The sequence below is a fragment of the Peromyscus maniculatus genome, chromosome 3 (genome assembly GCF_049852395.1).
Source record: "Peromyscus maniculatus bairdii isolate BWxNUB_F1_BW_parent chromosome 3, HU_Pman_BW_mat_3.1, whole genome shotgun sequence".
Classification (NCBI taxonomy): Eukaryota; Metazoa; Chordata; class Mammalia; order Rodentia; family Cricetidae; genus Peromyscus; species Peromyscus maniculatus.
In genome coordinates, this window is record NC_134854.1 from 98,890,188 (window position 1) to 98,917,265 (window position 27,078).

The following is a 27,078-nucleotide window of genomic DNA, read 5'->3' on the forward strand; positions in this document are numbered from 1 at the left end:
AGAGAAATCTTAGCTTGGACTCATGGGAACCTAGGTGATGTACCTTCTTACAGAGTCATGCCCAGTAAACTTTCATGCATACATACATGAAAGTTTAGAGATTGGATTTTCATATGTATAAATTAAAACTCACTTTAATGCATCTACACATGAACCTCATATAATATGGGTCTCTATGTTTGCATAATGTAGAAGCAAGACTGATTGAAATATGCTAGTTAAAATAACATTCTATGTCTGGAAGTATTTTAAAGTACTTCTACATGGTTTAAAAAGACTCATAATATACAAAGAACCCTTCATAAACTTTCATTTGTAGTTTCATGTTAAAAAGAGGGTCTTGAATTTCTCACTTGGCTTCAACTGATAGAAATTAAATACGTACTTTTTTTCTGAAGTACACCTAACTCCTTGATTCACCCAGCTTCTTCACACAAAAGAGATACTCATGTTTTATTGAGGCATCACAGGTCCTAGGGGGACCATTATTAAATTTGTTCACTGGCTGCCTCTCTATAAAAAACAAAAACCAGTAGGACCACTAGCAGACTACAAACTGTACACTCAAGGCCCAAGTGGGAAATAATATATGTACCTTCATTCACAAAACAGTGAATGTGTGAATTGGAAGGTGGACACTTTCCTGTCAACTATAGTATTTGAATCTCCTTTGTTTAAATTGGCATTTAAATATCAATGGCCTTGGTTTTCTTTCTAATTTTTGTTTGATTTTTTTTTTTTTTTAAGACAGGATCTCACTATGTAGGTCTGGCTAGACTGGAACTTACTGTGTCGACCAAAAAGGACTTGACCTCACAAAGATCATTGCCTCTGCCTCTCCAGTGCTTGGACTGAAAGTATGTGCACCATACCTAGCACTCTCTAATTTTTGTAAGCAATTTATTTTTATTTTACTTTTAATTATTTCTATGTGTGTGTGTGTGTCTGAATGTAGCTTTATACAACTATGTAGACATTTCTACAGAGTCCAGGGAAGGTATTGGATCCCTCCGAATCTAGAGTTACTAGAGCTTGTAGGCATCCAACATGAGTGTGGGGAGCTGAACTCAAGTCGTCCAGAAGTGTAGCAAGTGTTCTTACTTGATTGGCCATCTCTCCAGCTCTCCAGCCCCACGTTTTCTAATTTCCATGACTGCCCCACCTCTGATTCCCAGAAGTGCTTCCCAAAAGTAGAGCCCTTGACCTCCAGCTCAGAGCAGAAGCTCAGTGTCCTCTGACAGATTGCTTATGCATCTTCCTGCTCCACGTGTCAATGTCACTCAAGAGAAGTCACCAGAAATGACAGGCATTTTCTGAGGCCACATTCCAGAGGAAAGACTGGCCCTTTCAAAGCAGCTTTGCAAGGGAGGGAGGGGTTATTTTGACTGGAGGGGTGCTAGATCCGCATAATGCACTTAATGGGGTGTGACTGGAGTGCAAGTGTCATTACATTTGCCTCGGCTGCTGTGGAGATGTCGATGAGCTCAAGGCTTTTCCTGAATATTCTTAAAATGCTCTTGGCTTTTAAAAATTCATTATTGACCTTTTCTGAAACTGGAATTTAAAAAAAGGTTATCTATAAACAGTAGATCACAACTGCAAAATTTGCAAGTTAATCAAATTAAAATTCAACACATGAGTTTTAATTAGGTCTTATCAATGTAACTCAGCAGTTTGAAATGTTAACACATTAAAGCCATTCTAGGTAGGAAAAAAATAGAAGGCTGGCTACATTAAAATCAAATTCAATGTGAAACATATAACACGTAATTGTTCATTCCTTTAAACTAAGGCAACATAAGAAAAATTATTTCCATGGCCAGGGGGAAAGGAGACAAATCAGTTTTCCTGTTCCTGTGATGAGATCACCAGAGGAGTCTGCTAGTTTCTGTAGCCTCAATCCATACTAGGCACACACACAGTTCCCCAGGCTCTACATCTGGCTGATTTGGGTTCCAAACTGAGACTATCAGAGACCAGAATCCACAAGGACTCAAGCCTTTGTCCCAGGTTCCCCTCCTTTGCTTTGGACAGCCAATCATTTATTTTTATGATTAATAAATTCTTCCTATTGAGTTCAAAGTACATGTCACTGATACAAAATAACAGCCATTGAAAGGGATCAAAACTCATCTTCAATCCAAATCTCCAGGTACGTGTCCCCGTGTCCACCTTTGAAATGCAAGGGTCCCTGAATTGGCAAGAACCACTTTCTGAGGCAAAGAACACAATTTATTACAAGGGTTTCAAGTGCAAGAGAAATTTATAAAGGGGTGAAAACTTAAGTGTATATTTCTCTTCATTTGACTTTTAAGCTGGATAATAAATGTAAATAGTTAAATATTTAGGTACTTGGACTTCCAGTCTTACTGTTTGAATTGGAAAACTGAACTATTCCTTCCACTGATGCAAGCAAAACCTCCCACAATACTGTCTTGGATAAATCAGCTTTTCATCTGGTTGGGAAGCTGCCAGAAACACTACCATCACAGTGGAGTAATATACAGCGGTATAGAACAAAATCTGGAAAATATTTCGTAATGTAGCTCTTCTAATGTCACTATGGCAGAGAAATCTAGGTGTGTCACTGTGATAGTAACCTTTATCAACCTGACATATCTATAGTCACGTGGGAAGAGGTTTCTCAATGAGTGACTGCCTAGTGTTTTGATCAAGTTGGCCTGTGTGCATGTCTCATTGTGTCCATTGAGATAGTAAGGCCCAGCCTCAAAGTTGGCAGCAATATACTTCTGGTTTGGGGACCTGGACTATAGAAGTGTATAGAAAGCTGGTGTCAATAAACATGCAAAAGTTTATTTTCTCTCTGCTCTTGACTGTGGATGTGACTAATTGCTTCAGTTTTCTGCCTTAACTATCACACAAAGATTGGTCTGTAAGTTAGAATAGTGAGCTAAAAGAAACCTTTCCCGCCCCCCTCTAAGTCGCTTTTTGTCCAGTATTTTATCACAGGACAGAAAGGAAAGTAGGACGGAAATTGACACCAGCAGTGGAGTTCAAACCCTCACAGGCATGAGCACATTGGATATGAGGCATGGAGAAGAGAGTTACCCACAGTTACACAGTTTTGCAGAGCTCATATTTAAAAATCAGTTCTGCATACCCTCAAAGGAATAAATTCTATCACTAAGTTTTAGAGCCAGAGAGTTGCTGTTGACCTACTTAAACTATGGCAACATGAGAAGAAACAGTTTTAAGATGTCATGTTGGGGGCTGGAGTGATGTGTCATCTCTTCAGAGGCTCTGCGCTTAATTCCCAGCACCCACCTGGCCACTCAAAACTCTCTGTACAAAAATTCCAAAGGCAACCTTCTCTGGCTTCTACAGGAATCAGGCATGCACATGGTGTACAGACATACAAACAGACAAAACATGCATATGCATACAATAATTTTGTTAAAAAAAAAATGTTATGTCTAAGACTATACTGCAAGATAGCCTGTATGTCTAAGCAGTTTGTCGTACCCAGTCCCATTCTTCCTTCCACTCCTTCAAAAAGTGTCACAGACAAAAGCCCAGGAGATTGTTCAGTGGTTAAGAACACTCATAGCACGAACATGAGGACCTGAGTCTGTTTCTCCCAAACCAACATAAAATGCCAGATACAACCACATAATGCCCCAAACCTCAGTACTTGGGCAGGGACAGGAGACAAAAATCAAAGGATCTCTAGGCCTTACTGCCATCAGCCTAGCAGAGACAGTGGTTAGGAAGAAATCGGGGAAGCACAGAAACCTCCAGGTTCAGTAACAGAAATGGTGTCAAGAGAACAAGGTGGAGACAGATGGAACAGGATCTCTGACATACACAGTGAGTATATGTGCCAGTACACATATACGCCTATATCCATACCTATTCACAGCCATGTAAACATTGAGCTAAAGTAGCAGAAAATGCCATTTAAAAGAAATAAGATCCTCTATCTGACATTTGAAAACAATGTTGGAAGAAGGTGCTAAAGTTAACTTTTCAGTTTAACCTCCTTTTACTTCCCATTTTCAGAGAGGCATAAGTTTCTGAATAAAAACAAAACAAAAGGCCATTATCAGTAAAGACTGTCTGCTTGGAAGCCCCAATACCTATGTCAAACACAAAGTTGACTTCCTTCACAGTTCTGAGCACCTTGTCAAACACTGGTGGTCCAAAGTTCAACCTTAGCCATTTGATATGCCCTTTTATTCCCAACTTAGTAGCCATAATTCCTTGTCCCTGGTTGAGACTGACATAAGAAACAAAGCTGTTGGCTGCAAGTTAATCCATAACATGGGATCGACCCCCAAGACAAATTAGCAAGTGGCAGATAGGACAACCTGGTTCTTACTCTCTTGGACCCTGATCATATTTCATTCTGAAAATAGATACCAGACTGAAGAAATGATGACCAAGAGGAACCATCTAAATTTTGTTTCTATCCATCATCACTGACTTGATGTTTAACACAAAAATGAAGTATAAAAGAGAAATATATGCAGAATTTAATCTTGTTAAATGTGGACTATTCAGGCCATCTTCACAAGACAGCAACCTCAAAGCAAGATAAGGCTTGTACAATGTATCTTAGTCTTTGAAGACACAAATCAGTAGAACCAGGGCTAGAGTCCGTCAATAAAATTAACTTGGAATTGATTAATGTTTGGATGAATTACCCAAACTTGTCCTTTGTCATTGACATAAAAATGCTGGTTTTACTTAATTTTAAAGATGAATTGGCTTGATTAATTAGTTTGGTGGTATGCCAACAGACAAAAGATTCTTGCTTAATGACCTTCTCAATTTTGAATGTTTTAGGCAAGATTGAAGAATCATTGGAAAATTTTCAATGGACGTTCTGTGTCTGTTCAAACACTTTCATGTCCCTATCCTGTGGTCAGAAGGGACCATCTCCAAAGGAGGATAATGATCAGAGCCACACGTTATTGAACATTTACTACAAGGCAAATGTACTATGATTCTATAAAGATCAAGTAATCCTCAAAAGAATGCTGTCAAGGAAGTCTATGGTTCACATTTGACAAATAATGTATCTGAAAGTCAGAGAATTCAAGCAAAGCACAGCTCTCAGAGTGCTACTTGCATTGGCTTTCATAGATCAAAAACAAAGTTGGGTGAAATCAGAGCCACTATGTTTTATGTTCCTCTTGACAGTTAAGGCCTTGTGCATGCTAGGCAAGCATTCTACCAGTGAGCAACACCCTCAGCCCCTGGTTATTGGCATAGAGTCTTACTATTTTGCCAGGGCTACTCGAACTCACAATTCTCCTCTTTTCCTTTTAAAACTAAATTTGTGTGCCACTATACCATATACCATTGTGTCTGTGGTGTCTGAATTTTTATCTCTGTGTTTCTCCCAATCTGCATCTCTATATTCTCATTCACTTGACTTTAGAACAACAATATCAAGGTCTAGAGTACATTAGGGAAACTGGGTTTTAGGTACAGTCATTTTGAACACCACATTTCCTTTGCATCCTCTTTATTTTAGTCTCTTAAGTCTACTTTACTTTCACAATTCCTATTACAGCAGGAGCTTCCTGGTGTATCTAAAACCTACATTCATCCCCCATATCTCTTTCTCAACATACATTTATATTTAATTTATATGTATTCATTGTATACAGCATCAGATTCCAATTAAATAATTTCTTTAAAGTATATCAAGTGTTTGAACCATAGTCACACCTTTCATTTCTTCTCTTCAATCCCTCCTTCCCTGCTTCCCTCTTGCCACACTCTTTCTCCTAGTTTCCCTTGCATTCTCATGTAAATAAATGTGTGGGGGAGGGGTGGGTGGGGAGTGGGGGTGTAGTTTAATGTATCTATAAGGAATTCTAGAAGCTGAGGAGACAGGTCATGATTAAGAGCACTCTTGCCAGGAAACAGCTCAGTTTCTGGAATCAGCATGAGGCTGCCCATAAGTAGCTGTAACTCCCACTTCTCATGGCATCTGACACCCTCTTTTGGCCTCCCTGAGCACTTGCACTCATGTGCATGACCCACACACATAAACATAATTAAAAATAAAATAAACCTTTTTTAAAATAGAATTCTAAGATCCAGAAAAAAAGAAAATGTGCAATATCTGTCTTTCTACATCTCACTTATTTTGAATAATATGATTGTTTCCATTTATATTTATTTTCTGACAAATGACTTAATTTTCTTCTTTATGGCTGAATGAGGTCCCAATACATGCCTGTTTACATTTTCTTTATCAATTTATCTGTTGAGAGACACTTGGGATGATTCTATAACTTGGCTATTGTGCACAGTGGTACAAAAGCATGCACATGAAAGTGTCTCTGTGGTATGGTGACTTAAGTAAGAGTCTTTGGAGGGTGGGTCATATGATGGTTCTAGTTATAATTTTCTGAGACCATCCATAATTTCCATAGAAGCTGTACTGATTTATATTCCCTCAAACAGTGCTTAAGTGTCCCTTTCCCCCACATTCTTGACAGCATTTATTATTATTTATTGTCTTGCCAATATCCATTCGGACTGGGCTGAGAAGGAATCCTTATGTAATTTAGATTTTCACTTATCTTTTTTTCTCAGGATCCTTTACATTTCTCATATGTTCACTGACCATATTCCTATTTGAGAACTGTCTATGCTTATTATGTTTTCTTAAGAAAAAAATGAAGAGATGGTTAGAATATAAAATTTTCAGTTATACTGAAGTTTGAATGGTTTTACTCCAGGAAAACCTTTAAAAGGGAATATTATTGCCTACTACCTGCATATAGCATTCACAACTATACTGCAAGAAATACAGCTGATCTTGTTGGCCCAGCTGTGGGGTAGTCATTGTGATACTTGTGCTATGAATGAGGCCACCAAGCATTCATCTGTTTGACAAAACTGTTACATTTTGTTGCTTGATTCATTCCTTAAACTCAAAACTTAAGAATGTTTGTGTAATTTCTCCCTAACACTTAGCAAAGCACTTGGCCCTGGGAAAGGGTAGGCATTAAGGAAAAACAAAGCTTTCTCTCTATCTAATACCCTTGAGTCAACGTGATCTTTGTTATCAAATCTACCCAAGACTGAGGAGCAATTATCAAGGCAGTAATAAAGCATAATTCTAATTCTCCATTTGCTCTTGCCTCTTGTGCTATTTCTGAACTTGGAGGTTTCACTCAGCACAATGCAAAATTTAAGCAATAGATGGCCCCTACCAATCAAATTATTACCCTCAAGCCAAATATAGTGCACTACACATGTTAGGATGTGTAATGCTTAGAGGCACCTGCTCTGCCCAATGGATAGAGGAGGGAAGGGTTAAGAGGAATTGGGAGCAGTGGTCATTGTTACCATTACGAAGAATGTGCATTGCCTCAGACCACCCAAGTAATAGTTCAAACTTCTGAATCAAAGATATCTGGGCTCCCAGGACCTATAATTCAGAGATTTCCCCCAGCCATTTGTGTGAGTTTCCTCACTGTGTGGTTATCCAGATTGGTAAATGTCCACGCACCCGTGCACTCTGCCCAGCAATGAGCTGATCATCCTCAGTCTGAACACTTGTCCGACTACGCACATCGTAATCTTCTTGCTCAAAGTCAGAATCATCTTCTAGCTCTTCTGGAGTCTAAATAACACAGAAAAAAAGAGGAAATTAGTTCACCCTTACCCACACAGTTCATTTCAAAGTCTAAAAAGCCCCAAAGAAATATTTACAGCATCTTACATGTAGTCTGATTACCTGTGTTGGTATCATCTTCAAAACCATGGGAACCCATCAACTGATGAATGAATAAAGAAAATGGTGTACATTTACACAATGGAGTATTACTTGTCTGTTAAAAACCATGACATCATGAAATTTGAAGGCAAATGAATGGAACTAGAAAAAAATCACCCTGAGTGATGTAACCCAGACACAGAAGGATAAACACAGTATGTACTCACTTGTAAGTGGATATTAGCTGTAAAGTAAAGGATAATTTTCTTGAGTTTGTGTGGCACTAAAAGAAACTGTTGGAGATAGATAAGAATGAATCCATAAGCTAACCAATAAACCCTTCCCCTCCTTACAAGTAGACAGCATGTATAAAGGGTTTACCACACAGTTTCTTTGAGTGCCACACAAACTCAAGAACATTTCTTCACACTCCTTTGAGGAGGACAGTGTTTATTTTTTGTTTTGTTGGCATTTTTTAACCATTTTTCAGATAGGAGACTGAAGAAGAAGAGGTATTGAATTTGCTTGAAGCTTTTTTGTTGGTGGTGGTGGTGGATTTTTGAGACAGGGTTTCTCTGTGTAGTTTTGCTCCTTTCCTGGAACTCACTATGGAGACCAGGCTGGCCTCGAACTCACAGAGATCCCGCCTGCCTCCGCCTCCTGAGTGCTGGGATTAAAGGCATGCACCACCACCACCTGGCAGCTTGAAGCTTTCTAAACAGGCAATTTGAATTATGCCCTTAAGACCATCACATACTGCAAACCCTAAGATGATCTCTTCATGAAGTGATGTGCATCTTGCACATGATGAGAGTAAGGCTTCAGCTCAGCTTTCCTCTGCAAAATGTCTCCTGGTACATAGGAGAAATTAATCTGTCTTTCGATAGAAATTCTCAGAGGCCTGTCTTTCAATAGAGATACAAGTGTAGCAACAGTACTGATGATACTGGTGCTCATTGCCCCATTTTCATTGTGCTGACTACCTTGGCATCTTTAGTCTAATTTATCAGGTGTAGTTACTGATGTAGCCTTGAGATTGGACAGACAGGCATAAAATGGGGTTGTTCACGCCAGTATTGCATTATGCCTAGTGATTTTCCATGTTTGGGCATAAAAATAAAAATCTTGGTTTTCCTTCTCTTTGGCATATCAACCTCATTAACATTCACTCAGTCATCTACAGAAGCTCAAATTTGTTTTGTAGCAATGTTAATAGAATGGGGAAAATAAGTTCCCAGTATGCATTCTGTCAATTAAAGTGGGGATGAGAGAGAACCGGGTTTAAGTAACTGGTTATGTGTTTACTTTGGACAGAGGCAATTTTCTGTGATCATCCTCACTTCTGGAATGTACTGTGAAACAATTGCTGCAAGTTGGTAAATTCTCCTGACAGATGAGATGACAAGATTGCAATCACTTTCATCACAACTTCTTAAAAGAGAGAGAAAAAAATAAAATGAAACACCTCACTCAAGAGAAAAAAGCAGCATATGCCAGGGCCTATGGGACTGTGTCCAAACACTGCAGTGACCTGGGCATTTATACAGTCAGAGTCGATGGTAAGCCTCACCTAGCAGAATAAGGCTAATGCTAATGAGTCTGAGATTTATGTAAATGACTATAGCTAGGAACCAAAATGAGAGAGAGGGAGTGAGAGACAGACAGACAAACAGACAGATGGAAGCAATAATAGCCTGTGTGAGTGGCCATAGGGAGGAGAAGGTTTGGTTGAAAAGTGTTTACTAATCCAACAGGAGTTTGAAACTCTGACATGCCCATATCCATGGCTTTTGAGGCTGGCTTCATAAGAGGGAGTTCATACCTAGTACTGAAAATCTGGCCCAAAGACCATGACTGGGAATATTAAAGGCCTTAGAGGAGGACCTCCTGTTCTTTCACTAGATGGTCAAGTCATCAAAATACATTTTCAATATTTATGTTTATATCCACAGCCTTATGTTGCCTTCAATCTCAGCCAGAGAAGCTTATTTTTGCAGTGATAAGGGTTAATCCACAGAGTAGTAACTGGTCAAACTCCCGAGAATAAACCACTGTGAGTATTCGGCCTCAGATGAGATATGTATCAACTTTTTTACCATCCAAGGATCAGGGACATCAGAGAAGAAGGGGTAAGAAGAATGTAAGAGCTGAAGAATTGGGAAAGTGTTGTAAAAGGATGTCTTCTGGACATGGCAGGGCACACAGGAACTCACAGCAGCGGAGCCCCGGTGGGCATCTACACAATACCTACACAAAATCGACCTTTAAATGGGAAGGGATTTCAAAGGCTCACAGAAAGTGGAGGGGCTACTGGCAGTTAACAGCTGCTGGGGGCAGGGAATCACTCATTTTTCTTTGGGAATGTGACAAATGGTAAGTTGCCCATACCCCAGTAGTTGCCACACATGCCTATATGGTTCACTCTAATTGGAATCAAGAGATAATAATAATAATAATAATAATAATAATAATAGAACATTGTTTGGAAGAAGGTATGTTGGAGGGACTTGGAAGGTAGGAATTAGAGGGAGGTAGTCATGGTATATCTGATCAAAATATCCTTATGTGTGAGGAAATTTTTAAAGAATAACTAAAATTATTACTTTTAAAAATCTGATTTTAGGTGTATAAATCTATAACCCAAACACAGGGGATGTAGAGATAGAAGGATCCCTAGGGCTTGCTGCCCAGCCAGTCTACCAAAACAGCAAGCTTTGGGTTCAGTGAAAGACTTTGTCTCAAAAAATAAGTAAAGAGCAATAGAGAAAGACAGCTGCCTCTGACCTGTAGTCCACAGCATGTGTACCAGATACAAACCCACATACATATACCACTCACATATGCACACACAAAAAATAAAATAAAAAGGTTTGATGTGAGTCCAGGGATCCTAATTTGGTCTTCCACTCAGAAGCTACATGTCTTTGGAAAGTAACTCAGTTTTGTTGCTTTGATGTCTCCTTTGTCATATCATAAAATAAATATTATTATTTCTATTTTTTCCTGTTGCCCTCATAGAACTCCTAAACAAACTATAAAAATGAACAAATACATAAATTTGGTGATAACTAGTAATAATTAGTATGTTTAATAAAACATAACACCTAATAGCAATAATAGCAGCTATCATCATTTACCACACACTATGGGACAAGCAGTCAACTCAAGATTTAATTCATAAAACCCAATGAAATAAATTCAGTCCCTGTTTTATAGATGGATGAAGTGTCTCCGAGTTTTTGTGATGGTTAACTTTAACTGCCAATTTGACATAACCTAGGATCACGTGAGAAAAGAGTCTTAATGTGAATGAATCTAAATTAGTTTAGAGATTGTCTTCATTAATTGATATAGGAAGCCCCATCTCATGGTAGGTGGCACCATTCTCCAAGGAAGAGGTTCTGAACATTGTAAGCCAGGACAGAGCACAGAACAAGAAAGTAAGCTAACCTATATGCATTTATGTCTCTCTGCTAATGACTTCAGATGTGACTAGCTCTTTAGGTTTCTGCAGACTTCCCTTTACTAATGGACTGTAACATCAAATTTAAGTCACTTAACCCTTTCTCCCCTAAGTTGCCTCATGTCAGGATAGTTTATCACAGAAACATAAATGAAACTAGAGTAGCCTTCAAGCAAAATTTCTGAAGTGTTCCCGTTAGCAACTGGCAGAATGGAGAAACAAGTAAAAGAACCCACAATCTTAATGATTACAAACAGCACAGGCAAATAGATGAGTGTGAAATGTTTTCACGTCTCTTAAACAAGATCAAACACATACAGGCTGCTGCTATAAATAGTTCTGTGCATGCACAGTCTGATGACTGTTATTTTTCTGTTGTGCAAGGACCTTACAAACTAAAGAAGACATGGCAAACTATAAATGATTTGGAAGTAATCCTAAAGGAACAAGAGGTATATTATTAGATGAAATTTTAAGATCAAGACTTTAGAATGTGGATTTCACTGAGTGGAAGCTAGAGACTTGGGGGATCAAGCCTCAATTACACAACCTATTACTTTGAGGGAGGACTCTTCACTAGAACCAAAATACCACCTTGGGCATAGTACTAGTTTCCTGTATCTACTACTGTCTATTTATTGGGTTGTGAGCATGCATATTTTTGGTAAAATGCTTCTGAGCTTTTATCTCCTCACATCTGTTTTCTAAGCCTATAAGTAACATGTGCCTATTACAGAGACCAAAGTATGTCCTGTACATTCTCCAGACACATACCAGATGTCAGCTTCAGAGTTCTGGTGATTAGCCCTCATCACAGCTTTTACAACAGAAGCCAAATGCACATCTACTGAACCAAAATAAGATGCTGATGAGTTTAGAATTGTTTCACTTGGACACATAAGGAAAGTATATTAAGTACCATTTTTAGAAAGTTTCAAATGCATATGAGAATTTCACTGAAAGAAGAAAGGGAAAATACAGGTTGACTGGATATTTTGGGTAACTTAATAGAAATCACTTCCCAATGGATTCCCAACAGAGATCTAGAGCATTAATGTTGGTTGCATAAAACAACAACAAATTTAAAACAACCAAAATTAGAGATCTAAAGCCAATATCAAAAAAAAAAATTCTCCCTAGTTGGGACTAATTAGCCATGGGTTACCAGGAAAACCTCCTAAGTGATCTTTTCACAGAACACTGAGACTCTTGTGTTCCATACTCTATTCACACCAGCATTGCCAGAAAGGTCTCATTCAGATATGAGATAGATCATATCAAGTCCCTCTTCAGAGCTCTCCAATGGCTTTTGTCTCATCTGTGTGGATCTTAGGTTTCCACAGTTTCCTAACTGGACCAATTACAAAGTTATCCCTCTGCCAAAGCAGGCTCTGTTCAAATATTGAACTTCTCTCCATAAAACCTGTGCTCACCTTGAGCTCTTTCTCCCTTACCCTGCCTCTGTTTCCTCCATAGTTCTATGTTTGGCATTAAATATATTTGTTGATTCTCTGTAAACACAAGAAAGAAAATCTTGTCTTTGTTTACCTTTGTATATGGGGTAGATCTGACAGTATGGAACATTCCATAACCCATTAAAAAGAGCATAATAAATTATTTCTCATTGATGGTGTTAGAGAAACAATGCTAGGACTGTGATTGGCTGTCACAAAGTAAAACAAGGTACTTAAGCAGTTTTCCATCTTTCATTTGCTAGTTAGGAGAAATATTTTAACTTTAACTGCTGAAATTTTAATATTATTGACTTCTTTAGCAAATTCCATATTATTAACCACCTGGAAGAAACCTCAAATGAACAGGATGATAAAAAGAAAATTTTAGTGGACCTGCTAAGTACCAGGTCTACAAAGTCCTTGACTTTAACAATAATAATGTTTTCTCTACTTGCAGAGAAGATAATTAGCTGATGACCCCAAATTACAGTTAAACTGCAAATTCCATACTTTACTGCTTCATAGCATCCCCATGGTCTCAATGTTTTCATAATGCCTCTAGTCTGAATAATAAAATTTAAAAAAGTCTAACAGTTATGTTGATTATGCCATTTAGCCCAACTAATCCATTTGTGTGATCTAACTAACATTATAAAACGTATTTAAATATCAGTGTCAATATGGACCACACTGATTCTGAAGATAACATTTTATCATATGGATAACTATATCATATAAGCTAACTATATCTCAGCTTCACAAACACACCATGATATCAACACACATGTACCAAACTAATTGTTAAACAGTAAAGTACTCCAGCTAATATTTCTTAATACAAGATTAACTTCCATGTTACCCTCAAAATTTTAAAATTTCTAACAATGTTCCAAAACACTTTGGTACACAGTACAGGAGAGCTATAGCAAACTATAGACCTTGATCAAACCACTGTCTCAGGCCCTACTATTTCATTGCTCTGCCTTTGAAATCACCATACATAAATAATCAAAGGAAGGATGATAATTATAAATATTTTGTGTAGAGATATTATAGAAGACAACCACTCTTTAATATAATGTAGATATCTTGACACCAAGATACTATCTAACCATTATACTTAATTGCCAATAGTAAATCTTTATGCTTTTACTCATCTTAATTTCCAAGAGTAAATAAAAAGTATTTTAAGTGTGTGCTTGATCCTCATTACCTGCAGATCCTCATTTGTGAACTTATCTCCTCACCATATCTTATTTGTAATACTCTCTACAAAATAAGTAATCTGTAATTATTCCCAGACACTAAAGTACTTATCTCCAACTAAATTCATACACGACTGGGCTCTGTCTCTTTTTTGAACACTCATACTTTGAACCACTGTCCTTTCCATGGTCTATGTAGTGCCACATTGTATGTGGTTTTGGCTAATGATTCCTCTGTTTAAAATGGCAATCAAAAGCGGTACTGAAAGCTTGTCAAATGTTGGCAAAGGTTGTGATGAATCAAATGTTCCTAAATCGTGTAGTCAGAGAAAACACCCACATCAGATAAGCTGTACTCCAGTAAGAGTCTGTGCTGGTGTCTATGAGTTTAAGTCTAATATCTCAGTGACACATGTGAATAAAGGTGTCTAGACAAAAACACACATGGAAAGGGAGTATATATTGATCTTGGAGGGAAAACATGACCACAGACTCACAAAAATCTAACCCTAAACCTAAATTTCACCCCAAAGCACTGACTCAGTACTAATCAACTCATTATTCAGAGAGAATGCTTAAACATTACTGCTGCAGATGAGGAGATTGATGTGTAATGGTCACCCTGGTTTGCATATTTATTTTTTAAAATGTCTTATGAATATAATGAGAAAATTTAATACATATCTGCCTATCACAGAGAATAGTTTTCATTAAGAAGCAAATGAACAAGAGGCTCATGAAGTAAGGAGAAAGACCTGTTCCGTGACAGGTTGGACAAGTGAGTGGTCATGTAAAGTAAGATTGGAATCCAGGAAACACAAACTTTGTCTACATCTGAGGGCTGCCTGGAGCTGTCCTGGAACTCACAGACAACTATATCACCATTAAATATGTATTGATTGTTGAGAGCTGAGGTGATGGAGAATTTAACTCATCATGATCCTTTCTATAGTTATCGTTCTTTTAAATGACTTTAAGGAGATTTGTTTCTTTTGTAAAGTATCACCAGCAGTTTGGGAGAGGGTTCACAGCCATGTCAGCTGTCAGGAAAAGCACACTTTACATCATCACTCTTTTCTAACCTCATACAATAGATTTTTCTAAGTCCATTAGATTTAATAATTATATTAAAAATGAAGCCATGGAATTTCTTAAATACAAAAGAAGCCATTGCTGAATGGATAAGGTCTTCAAAAATAAAAATTTATATCCACTGTATGTTTCTCTATTCTACTTTTTAAGCATTTTTTTTCAAAATGTTGAGATGGGAGAAATGACACTCCCTGTGATGTCAATAAGACATTTAATCTAAAAATTGTGGATTTTTTTTTATGGCTCATGAGTGAAAAAAATGAATGATGGCTATAAACCTTCTCAGCCTCTCAGATAAATGGTTGTCACAAAAATGTGAAGGCTAACAAAGCAGAAAAATGGCAAAAGAGGGAATTTGTCTTGAGGATTATAGTAGGGTTTAGTGCAGAGCACTTGGCAAGCATAACTCTCATGCTCTGTTACCTTATTTCACAAGTTAGCACAGAATGAGAAAAGGTCTTTAAGAACTCACTATCCTTTACCTCCCTACTCTAATTCTCTTATCTTTTTTTAATCTCTGTCATCTTTCAATCTCCTGAATTTGGGCAGGGGCACTCTCACTTATCTCTCTTTCCCTACCTCCTCCCTCTCTTACTCCTCTCCTCTGTCCCTCCTTCTCTCTTTCAGAGTATGCCAAACAATACAACCCAATGAAGGGCAGGGAGGAAGACAGCCATCTTTTTCCAAAAATGTATAGTCTAAAGAATGTAATAGTCATAAAAGGAAATAGTGTGATAAATACTATATTCAAGCAGAATCTGTTATAGGTGTTCAAAGAAGGGAGTCGTTATTGTTCAAACTAAATATGGGGAAAGAATGGTTAGCCAAGTCTGGAAGGATGGTCACAGTCATAAAATGGGTAAATTAAAAGCACAAGAAATTGAAGTTCAATTTCTATGTCCAAACTCAAACTCTATGTGTTTAAGTATAATATAACCTGATAGAATTTTATTGAATGTTATAGTCTTTTAAAGTTGATTTCATCAGCCAGTTACAGAGACAGTTCTGGAGTTTGTAGTTAAGGAGTCTATGGCTACCTCAGCCACTAGCTCCTCAAAGCTAGGGTGCTTTAAATGAGATGGGTGCAGCATGCTAAAATAGTAACATTGTGGCCACATCTTGCTAGGGAAAAAGATATAATTAATTTCATTTACTACTTCTAAAAACTATTGTCTTCTATTGTCTTCATTTGTGAGTATGGGCATGTGCCTGTTCAACTACATGTATATCACTTGTGTGTTAGTGCCTTAAGATTCCAGAAGAAGGAATCTCATCACTTGAAACTGTTAATACAGGAATTTGTGAATCACTCATTAGAGGCACTGGGAACTGAAGCCATATCTTCTGTGAGCAGTAAGTGCTCTTATCCACTGAGGCATCTGTCCAGCCCCTCATTTGCTATGTTTTATTCTTTAGTATATGTATTCAACTTTTTAAATAATACAAATAATTGGTTCTCATGATTATATTATTAATTATTCCCTTGGGATGATACTGCAGAAGCTCATCTCTCAAATCAATTTTCACTGATACATATTTGCTCTCAATTATGCTTCTCTGTGTGTAATTATTTGAAGGAAGAACTCCATAACTAATGAAATTGTCTCAACAATACTGTATTAAGTGGTTAGTAAGGTAAGAAACTAAAGTAAAACCTACAATGGAGTAATATACAGCAGCTAAATTCTATGAAGTAAGCTAGGGGTCTTAGAGATAGATTAACTCATATTTTGCATGAATTGAACAAGTTATAAATGATACAGCATACGTTTAAATCCCACTATAGTGTGTACCTTGTAGGTTTGCAGTATGGTTTATTATTTAGACAATAATTATGAAAACTCACTCATACTTGACATAAAAATGTGGAGAAAGAAAGCTAATGAAGTAGGCAATGGGAGGAGCTTTCACATAAGACTACCTAGCTTTATGTATAGTAAACTCTAATTATGTTGCTGCTATATTCACACCACTAAGGTGAAAATGCTTAACTCCTTAACAACTCATGATTCTCAGATGATCCTGGTGTGAAGACAGTGTCTACAAGGGGAACAAATTGAAAGTAACAGGGATTCTACCAATTCATATGAAACTTAGAGAAAAGAACTCATGCCAGAAGGAGCCAGAACATTATATGTCAGGGCATTCAGTACTGAGCTGAGCTCCTTGAGTCTTACTTACTCAGCCATTTACATGTAAAAAGCCTACATGATCTGATATGCTAGAAATCAAACATCTTTGCAGATTACATTGAGTAATTAAAAATGAGGAAGATATTGTACTTCTTGGGGACTCTATAGAAGCCTCACATACCCTGATCATCAGCACAGCCTTTCTGATGTCCCGAACACCATCATACACCAGGCGGGAGGCATCGATGAACTCGTTCTCCTCAAATGGTTGAGGGACGTTGGCACTCAGGGCTTCAATGGCAACCTCAACTTGCTCAGCAAAGCGTGGCATCACTGGGTGAACAAAGGAAATGACAGTAGATCAGAGAGCTCTTCTCTTGCTGTTCATCATTCCAGTCCTTGGACAAAGTTAAATGTAGGCCTTTTGGTCCAGATTTGAATAGGTCTGAGTTAGTCATCTGGTGTCACTTACCTCAATAAAAGAAAGCAAATTGTTATTTCATGCAAAGTGATGATTTGTAAAAGAGAGGGAGAGAAAGAGAGAGAGAGAAAGAAGGAAAGAAGGAAAAGAAAGAAAGAAAAAGAAACTTATGACAGCCATCCAAGGTGGTGCAGGATAGCTAATGGATATAAATTTTACATTTATGGCAACCTGAGTTAGGTTTTACTTTTGCTAGGTCCCATTCATGAAAATTTGCCCAAATTTTCTTCATCCTGTTAAATCGGCTTCTTTGTCTATATGATAGTTAGATTCAGTATTATAAGTTATCCAAAATTATCAGTCTTAAACTGCCCTTAGAAAATATCAACAAACATCTAATTAATACCAGAAATTATAAACATAGCCAGTATATAGCAGACATTTGGATAGAAATGCAAGAATTAAGAAATAAAGAAGATGATGAGGAGAGATGCCATAGAAGGACCATTTAAAAGAACAAAGGAAAACGGCATTGACTCAGCAGAAAGACCTGTACAAGAGGAGATCAATAGGCTCAATGTAATTTGTTCTATTTTTTCAATATCGCCTTGGTAAGAAAAAAGATGCATGTGTAAGTTCCTAAAAGGCCTTCTTTGTATGGAGACAAATCTGGGTATACACACACGTGCACATGCGCATGCGAACACACACACACACACACACACACACACACACTCACACACACCTGAGGTCAGCAGAAAGCAAGCTCACTGAAATATCTGCAATAATGCCATAGATCCTGGAAAAGAAAATGGTGCTCATTTTTTTTTTTACTCTTGAAAATCATAATTCAATTTTCTAAGCTGTTATCTCATAGCAACCCATTCCTATGGCAGATGGAAGCCAAAAGCACAACTCACTTTATTTACAAGGACAATAAAATAGAAATATCATTTGTCTGCATCCATTTCAAGTTTTCATGCCTGGTTCATCGTTATGCTCATTTTCATCCTCTTGGGTACTTTGACATTCTTTTTAATCCCTGATGTGAGGAACTCTGCTAAATTACTCTCTAGGGTCAGAATACCCAAGGTACATAATTCCTAGAGAAGGGCACTTGTACTAGAAAAAAAGCAAATGATTTTTTTTGGAAGAAGAGAAGAGATAGGGGGAGACATAAATATTCTTGCAACAAGAACTATCAAAACCAAGGTGTGAATTGGGCAGTTTTCCTTTCCCATGTGAATAATGAGGATTAGTGCCCTATACCACCTGAGCTTTCCATATAGCCAATGAGCTGAATCCACATGGAAAGAATTCTGGGGCTATTTAGTTGTATTGCTGTTACTGTGAAGTGAAACAGAAGTGATTGGCATTCTAATTATGCTCATTTGGTCAATATGAATGTATACATATATATGAGAACAGCACACCATGCCCCATAAATATATGTAATTATCCCATGTGAACTCAACATAAAATTCTAAAAACCTCTGTTTCTAAAGTCCATATATTAAACCTGGGTTCTTTCTCTTATCTCTTTATGTTGAGAATCAGCTTTTTTATGGGACTGAAAAATACAGATAATTAGAATTGATGTCCTCAAGTATAAGAATATTTTTGTATGTATTTGACATTTAGAAATGAGTGTTTTACTTAAATGAAATCATAACTTTCTTCAGCAGAAAGTTCTGAGTTACACTAATTCCACTTTATTTGATATTGAAAATGGCATGTTTGTGGCTGTAGATGAGTTTACAGATTTATATGCAGCTGTCAGTAGTACTTAGGTGTATAAAAATTCCCTTACTGTCAGGATGATAAGATTGCTTAGTGGGAAAAGGAACCTCCTGCCAGGATTGACAGGACTGAGGTTGATTCCTAGGACCTACATGGTGGGAGGAGAAAAGCAGCTCTTGCAAACTAACCTCTAACCTCCACAAACATGTAGCATGTGAGCATGTGCACAAATACACACAATAAGTAATAAATAATAGGTAATTTTAAAAGTCCATTATTCCATTATATATCTAATAATCAGAACTGTTACATGTAAGTAGGATACATACTACAAATTGATATGAAAATGCCAGAAAAAATGAAAAATGATGAGCAAATTCACAGAAAATAATTTCATATTACTGATAAATATACAATCATATGTTTTACATCATTAACTGAAAATAGAAATAATGTATCATTTCATACTTAGGATGAGCAAGCAATTTAAAGCATGATAGTCCTTTGGAAATGTGGACAGGAAAACCTATCTACTATAGTTGGAACTGAAAATAACAATGCATCTTCTTAACCACCACTACCATGAATTATGGTAAATGACTCTTCACTCTCAAGCAGGTAGTTGGGTCATAACCTAGGGTGTAGCCAAATATCAACTTCTATAGAGATGCTGACTAGGCCAACTGATCAGTCTTTACCTTAGAGTCACAAAAAAATCTCTTTGAGTCTCTGTATTTGTGGCTTTGTCTTTTTAGATCAAGTGTTCCAAGAGTTGAGAAACAGAACATATACAACAACTGAAATTGAAAATAATTGCTCTTACAGGATATTTTTAATAGGCTACATCTCAGACTTATTCTGATGTATCCAACTAGACTTACTCTGATGTGAGTAGGAACCACCGTGAGATGCTTGCTTTGGTCCATGGGTACTGTATCTAAGTAGCACAAATGGACCAAGACATGCAAATAAAGAGATAACCGATGCATTCAAGTCCTGAAGACAAAGCTTGTGGAGGAAAAGAAAACAAACAAGATAATCACTTGTGAGATAATAGAAATATGCACAAAAGAGTACAGTGCATAATTTAAACATGCATGTATTTCTGTGTGTCATGCATGGTCTGAAAAACTATATGCTGTCTTAAACAGAGTGTTTCACTTAAAAAGGGAGAAGATGTTGTCTGGTCTATTAGTCTCTGTTCTTGAATTTTTGAATACTTTTTATAGTTCAAATATTTTTAAAGGTGTTAAAAGTTATTCTGTAAGTTATATATTTCTTTGTAGAATAAGGCTCTGAAAAAAATAAAATTCTATTTTATGGCCCACAACATAATAATACAAAATCTGATCAATGGTATTAAAGTGAGTAATTGTGAATGAACCATCATGTATCTTTTTATGTTAAATGTGGTGCCTACCACTTAGACCCCAAATCTCCACAAATACATATCTCTCTGCACAAATATCTTTTCTAAGTTTAACAGGACAAGGAAAAGGTGTCCCTTTTTTGTCTGTGCAATGTTATTCTTGAGAAATAATGGAAGCAAGAAAATGAAGTGATGGTAAGGCTTGCTTTAGCTACCTTCAGACCCAAGGGATACTGGAAAAAGATAAAATGTAAAGGAGCTACTTTGTGAAAATTATGTCTTTTATATTTTGAGATTATAACATTTCTCACTTTCCTTTCCTCTCTCCAAGCCCTTCCATATAGCCACAATCTCTTACAAATTCAGGGCCTCCTTTTCACTAATTGTTATTAAACACACACACACACACACACACACACACACACACACACACACACACACATACACACACAGAACTTTTCCTAAATATGTAAGTAAAACCAAAAAATATGAAATATCAGAAGCTATATTTATCAAATCTCACTAAACTTTTAAAACTGCTTATGATGCCTAAACATGAACTGAGCAAGATCAACAACAGACATGTTAAAGTGGACGGGGAAAAAACTCAAGTCCTCAACCCTACACAAAGAACTGCAGGCAACTAAGAAATGCTGAGAGTGGGAGAAATAGTTTTCCCCAGGGAAGAGCTCACAAATTGGCACCCAACACTGAAAGGTGTGCCCTGGAAACATGCAGACGAAGTAGCATTTTAAAGGCACTACTATTAATGAGGGATACTATTTAGAAGGCTGCTCTACTTGGACCAGCATGGAATAAGAAATCTCTCTTGTGAGACTTAGCTGGTAGAACCCTGGAGTGAATGACCATGTTGCTGGCCATGGTATCATCAGAGAAGGCAGAAATAAGTACTTTTATAAAAAAAAAATCAGTTTTCCAAGACATGAATGGTTGGGGTAAGAGCAAAAACTGCTTTCTTTGTGCCCCATTCCCAAGTTTGTTCCCTCAGGGCCAGGTCAGTTGCTATTTGTCCTCAACACAGCTCTGTTCTTTACACAGTTCCTCCCTCCTGCTAGCTTTCCTCCTGCTTTACATAAAGTCCTAAGTCAGGAAAGCAAAGGTTTAGTAGAACAATGACCCATAATGGCTGGACTTGGGGTTCTCAGTTTAACTATGAATTCTTCCAAGTGCTTAATAATGTCTAAAACACGTCCTTTTTCCAGAAAATTGAGATGGGGCAGGGGGAGTCAAATACTTGCCTCACTTCTTCCTAATTAGGACAAGGCTTCACACTGCCCTTGTGATTCTCACTTCATATATCAACAGAGTTGCTGATGTAGGTTTATATAATTAGAAGCTTTTTTTCTTTGTGAATTGCACCCAAAAATGTAGACACCACTTTGCAATTATTAAGCAGCATGCTGAACTGTTGTTCTTAATAGCTTATGCCCTGAAAGGGTGATCAAAGTTAAAAGTAAACTTACATTCTAACTACACTTTCACATGCACATTGCATACTGGGCTGCCAAATGATGACCTTCTAAGAGGAATGAAATCAAAGTTAATATTTCATATAAAAATCAAGGTCATACTAGTCTAGTGCTGATTGAGATCTAAACCATGGGTGAGGATTTTGGAAATGAATCTTCACAAGAGGCTCCAGAGGTGAAGTTTCAGAACACAGGGTGATTCAGTTTACAGGAATGACAAGCTGTGCTACAGTGCAAACCAGACTGCGGACAGCCATGCAGGAAAGGAACAAGGTTAAGTGAGTGCAAGGGAGAAGCACAGCCAGACTGTCCAGTGTCTGAGGAAGTAAGCAAATCTATGCACCCACCTTAGACTTCCCAATAATCCCCAACAATGCAAATGTATCTGAGCATCTGATGCCTGGGTACTGTTGACTTCCTTCTCTGGTTCAGTCACATAGCCTAGCCTTGCACACATCCAAATGTTGCAATTAGACTGAGTTATGTCTATTGCCAAATAGAACATGATGGGTGAGGGGGAGGGTGGGGAGGAAGTCGTGCTGATGAACTGTCAGCATGAATTTATTCTCTCAAATGGAAATACATACTCTTCCTTCTCCATGGTTAGGTGAATGCCTCCACAACTTTCCTTATCCAGTTCAACTGCCATTCAGAAACCTTAATTCCTTAAGGTTCCTTAATTTCTTAATTCCCTGGACATCAGAAAGCATGTGCAGCCACTATCACGGTTGTTGGTACACTGAAAAGAGATTGGTCTCTGGTGATTCTTTATGTCCATTAGTTTGCCTGAATCCTCTCCCCATTTTTTTTTCATCTTAAGCTTCTGTCATACTTTTGAATCATGGAGAACTTACTCATCAGAAAGGGAAGAAAAAGAACCATTAAGCAAGAGGCAGAGGAAAGAATTCATTTGTCCTTGACTATCTCTAAGACAAAAACAAGGTGTCTCATGGTTCCCGTTCATTTGCAATGCTCATCATTCCATATTGATTCAGAATCTCATCAAAGATTTTCAGAGCCATTAGACAATGTAGTAGTGGTTACCCTGGTTGAGTGTGGGACCCTTTCAGAAAGCTGAGCTCGGAGTTCTTTCAGGAGTAAGTTTCCTTGAGAGAAGTTTCATCAATGACAAGGAAAAAAAACTCCCAATTCTGACCTTGACTAATTCACTAAGACCAAACAGGCAAATATATATACAGAAGGGTCATCTGTGATGGTGGTGATGTCAAGCCACACACTGGGAGTGCTTCATTTGGACAAATTTTATTATAAAATATAGAGAAAGTGGACAAGAGAACTCTTCTAGAAAAATTTCCAGCTTGCTAAATGTTAATATGAAACCAAGAATGTAACAGCATCTGTGTGAACCTAGAAAATGGTATATCATGACCAGGATGTAACTATGATTCTTTCCACTGCATAGTACAATATACTCCCTGACCACAGATACTAATAGTCTTCAGAGTTGGAAATAGCTGAAGTATTAGGCATTACTAGAGTAAATGAAGCTGCAAAGTATTAATTTGAGAAGAGTATTTGGAGCCATTGAGCATTTCCTCCAACACAGAACTGTTTGATAACATTCATGGAGATAAAGCATCCATTCTCCAAAACAGTTCCTAGCAGATAATGTCAAGGGAAAATCCAAATCATCCATAATTATATGCTAGGCAAGGCTAAAAACACTAAAAGTGTAACTTTGCCTGAAGGAAACTGTGACTGGTGTTCCCAGGGTTTATCTTTGATGGTGCTGTATATCTGAGAAGCATGTGGTGAGGAAATGATTTGAGTCTCAAGTTCAAAGTCATCACCTGTGTAGAAGTATGAACCCAAACAAAAGCTGTGGCCTGTTGATAAATATCCTTAGCTCCAGTCAAAAGTATTAGAAAACTCTTGCTATCTGGTTACTACCTAAAATTAGTTTGTTTAATAAAGATCTTCATATCCCTACATCATTAGAGGGCTTTCAGTGGAAGCCTCAACCTCAGTCTACAAAAATAATTTTCAAAATCATGAGTTTAAAATTCTTTTAGGAATGTTGACACTGTAGTTTCACTTATTGATGATTATAATCAGTCAAAATGACTAGCTTTATAAACCTTCCTTGTGAATATTATTTCATTTCTACATGTACTTATGGACCCATGAGCTCCACTGAGTATAGATTATCTCTATAGATAATCTCTAGAGCAAGGAAAATGGAATTTTTACTAACATGATATTCAAAATTTCCCCATTTGACATACACATTATTGTTGTAGATTGTTTTTACTCTTTCTCTCTTTAGGTCTTTGAGGGGCCCCCCACCGAGCTCCCAAAATAATCAAACATGGAGACTTATTATTTCTTATGAATGTCAGGTCTTAGTTTGGCTTGTTTCTAGCAAGCTTTTCTTAATTTAAATTATCCCATTAATCTTTTGTCTCTGGACTTTTATATTTCTCTATTTCTATATACCTTGCTTTCATTCTTACTCTGTGGATGGCTGGGTGGCTGGATGGCCAACCCCTAGTAATCCTCCTCTCCTTGTTCTTGCTCCTCCTTCCCAGATTTCATCCATTTATTCTCTCTGTCTACCAGCCCTGCCTATCCTTTCTCCTGCCTTGCTATTAGATGTCCAGCTCTTTATTAGACCAATCAGGAATCTTAGGCAAAGTAACACAGCTTTATGGAGTTAAACAAAAGCAACATAAAAGAATAGCATATATCTTTGTATCATTAAACAATTGTTCTACAGCATAAACAAATGTAACACATCTTAATATTCCACAAGACACTATGACATTTTAATTGCAACCAAGTTTGATTTCTGTGAATAGTCTGCCTGTCTTCTTCTACTGAAAACCTCTATTCCAGTCAATCTTAACCTTTCTTACTATCTAGCTTTGCTAATTTTTCATTCCCTTCTGACCACAAACCACCTGGCTTTGTCTTGAGTTGATGTATCATTTTTGCTTTGCAAATCATTACACAAAGAAATAGGGCCCTTGTGCCCAAAACTGAATGTGTTGCTATACAGTCCATGTTATGGGATTTTTTTCCATACATCCTATTATATCTCAATCATGTTACTCATCAAATCATCTCCCACCCATATGCAGTTACCAATATGTATATGTGGTAAGACAGGATCTAAGATGGTCTGGCCCTTGACATCCCCTCTTACTATTAATGTTTCTGTGTTCCAAACTGGGACCATGGGCTAGAACCACTAACACCTCTTTAACCAACAGAATCTAAGAAAGGAGCTCACACAGAACTTCTGAGATGAAGTTAAACAAAGAAGTGCATTTTCATCCTATTCCCCTTTCTTGCTCCTTAGAGTGATTACTCTGAATAAAGCCAGTTGCTGTCTGTCTATGTAGATGTTTGTCAACTGACACAAGATAGAGTTATCTGGAAGAGGAACCTTAAATGAGAAAATGTCCCCACCAGATTGCTCATAGGCAAGTCTGTAGGGCATTTTCTTGATTGCTCATGCATAGATGAGGGCCCAACCCATTCAGAGTGTTGTCACCTTGGGCAGGTAGTCCTGTGTAGTATGAGATAGCAGACTTGCAAGCTATTAGGAACAAGTTAGTAAGTACTTTTCTTTCATGGCTCCTGCTTCAGTTTCTGCCTCCATATTTCTGCCTAGACTTCCTTCTGTGATAGACTGTGTTCTGGAACTGTAAGATAAAATAAATCCTTTTCACCCCAGATTGCTTTGGGTCATGATGATTTATCACAAAAGAAACCCTAACTAAGACATGAGCCAATATGGAAAAGTCTTCAGTGGCAAAGGATTCACAGAAGTCTGTGGTTAACAGGTGCAAAGGAAAGGTGGCCCAAGGAAACAAGAACTTGGCTCTTCCCATAGCATATGCGTTTATCTTGTACTTGTCAATTCATAAGCTGACACAGCAATGGCCTTGACTTCAGGCTTCTGAGAGATTCTGGAGGGCTGTCCCTCAACAAAGCTACTGCAAACCCCTGATTTACAGATACTATGACATCGTGATCATAGCACCAAATCTACTAAATTTGGGTTGATATATTTCACAGAAATAGCTACCCAGTATCATATGCTTTGCCCAAAGGAAAATTATTAGTAAATAGCAATCAGCAGGACACACTACAGTTTTTGTCAATTGTAACAGCTACACTTAATCTAGACTCCTGGTTTATTTGTCTCTTCCTGGCAGTTTTCCCTAAGTAACCCTGATATGTGATCCTGAACTAACCTGGACTTTAGTTGGTGCCAAACTGGAATAATGGAGGCTGGTGGGATGGCTCAGCAGTTATGAGAACTTCCTATTCCCAGCATCCATAGCAGGTAGTTCACAATCACCTGTAACTCCAGCTCCAGGATATCTGATGACCTCTTCTTGCCTCTCTAGAAATATTCACACATGTGGAACACACACACACACACACACACACACACACCACACACACACACATACACACCACACACACACACACACACACACACACACACCACATATAAAAATGAAGTAATTTTTTTAATAACTGGCATAATCATAGCTGCCTTTCTGAGCTTGTATCACATTTAGAAATACATTCAAAAGAAGACAGGAGGAGCATGGTGGGGCCACACCTATAGTCCGAGCTATTTGGGAGACTGAAGCAGAAGGATCAGTTGATCCTAGGAGTTCAAGAGTAGCTTGTAAAATAATGTCAAAACTATCAGTACAGATCAGCCATTGGGTTGCTTGCCAAAAGTAGGATGCATGTGAGGTGATGCCCATGGATTTGGCACAGAAACGATTCACAGTGAATGGCTCTCATAGTTGTCTTCACTCTGTAATCCTGCATGGGTCTACACAACCACATGCCTTTTGATTTTGTTGAATGAAGGCTTCTACCCTCAGCACCTTCTGCATAGGAGTTACCAACACAAAAGCTGCCTTGGTGGATGATGATGATATGAACTGTCAAGAGCAAACAGTGAATGAAGAATCTGAAAATTGAGAGATGGCATAATTTATCTTGCCAAGTTAGCTGGTT

General features: G+C 37.7%; 1 protein-coding gene across 6 annotated transcripts in view; it reads right to left on the bottom strand.

The window, feature by feature from the left end:
* Positions 1–27,078, bottom strand: part of Ctnna2 (catenin alpha 2) — a 1,144,108-nt gene that overhangs the window by 54,076 nt on the left and 1,062,954 nt on the right. For all 6 annotated transcript variants that reach the window (XM_042273493.2, XM_042273492.2, XM_076566967.1 and 3 more), the window contains 2 exons: positions 17,230–17,381; positions 7,496–7,609 (listed from right to left, as the gene is read on the bottom strand). In XM_042273493.2, the coding sequence (XP_042129427.1) occupies positions 7,496–7,609; positions 17,230–17,381 (266 nt within the window). The remainder of the gene's footprint in view (positions 1–7,495; positions 7,610–17,229; positions 17,382–27,078) is intronic.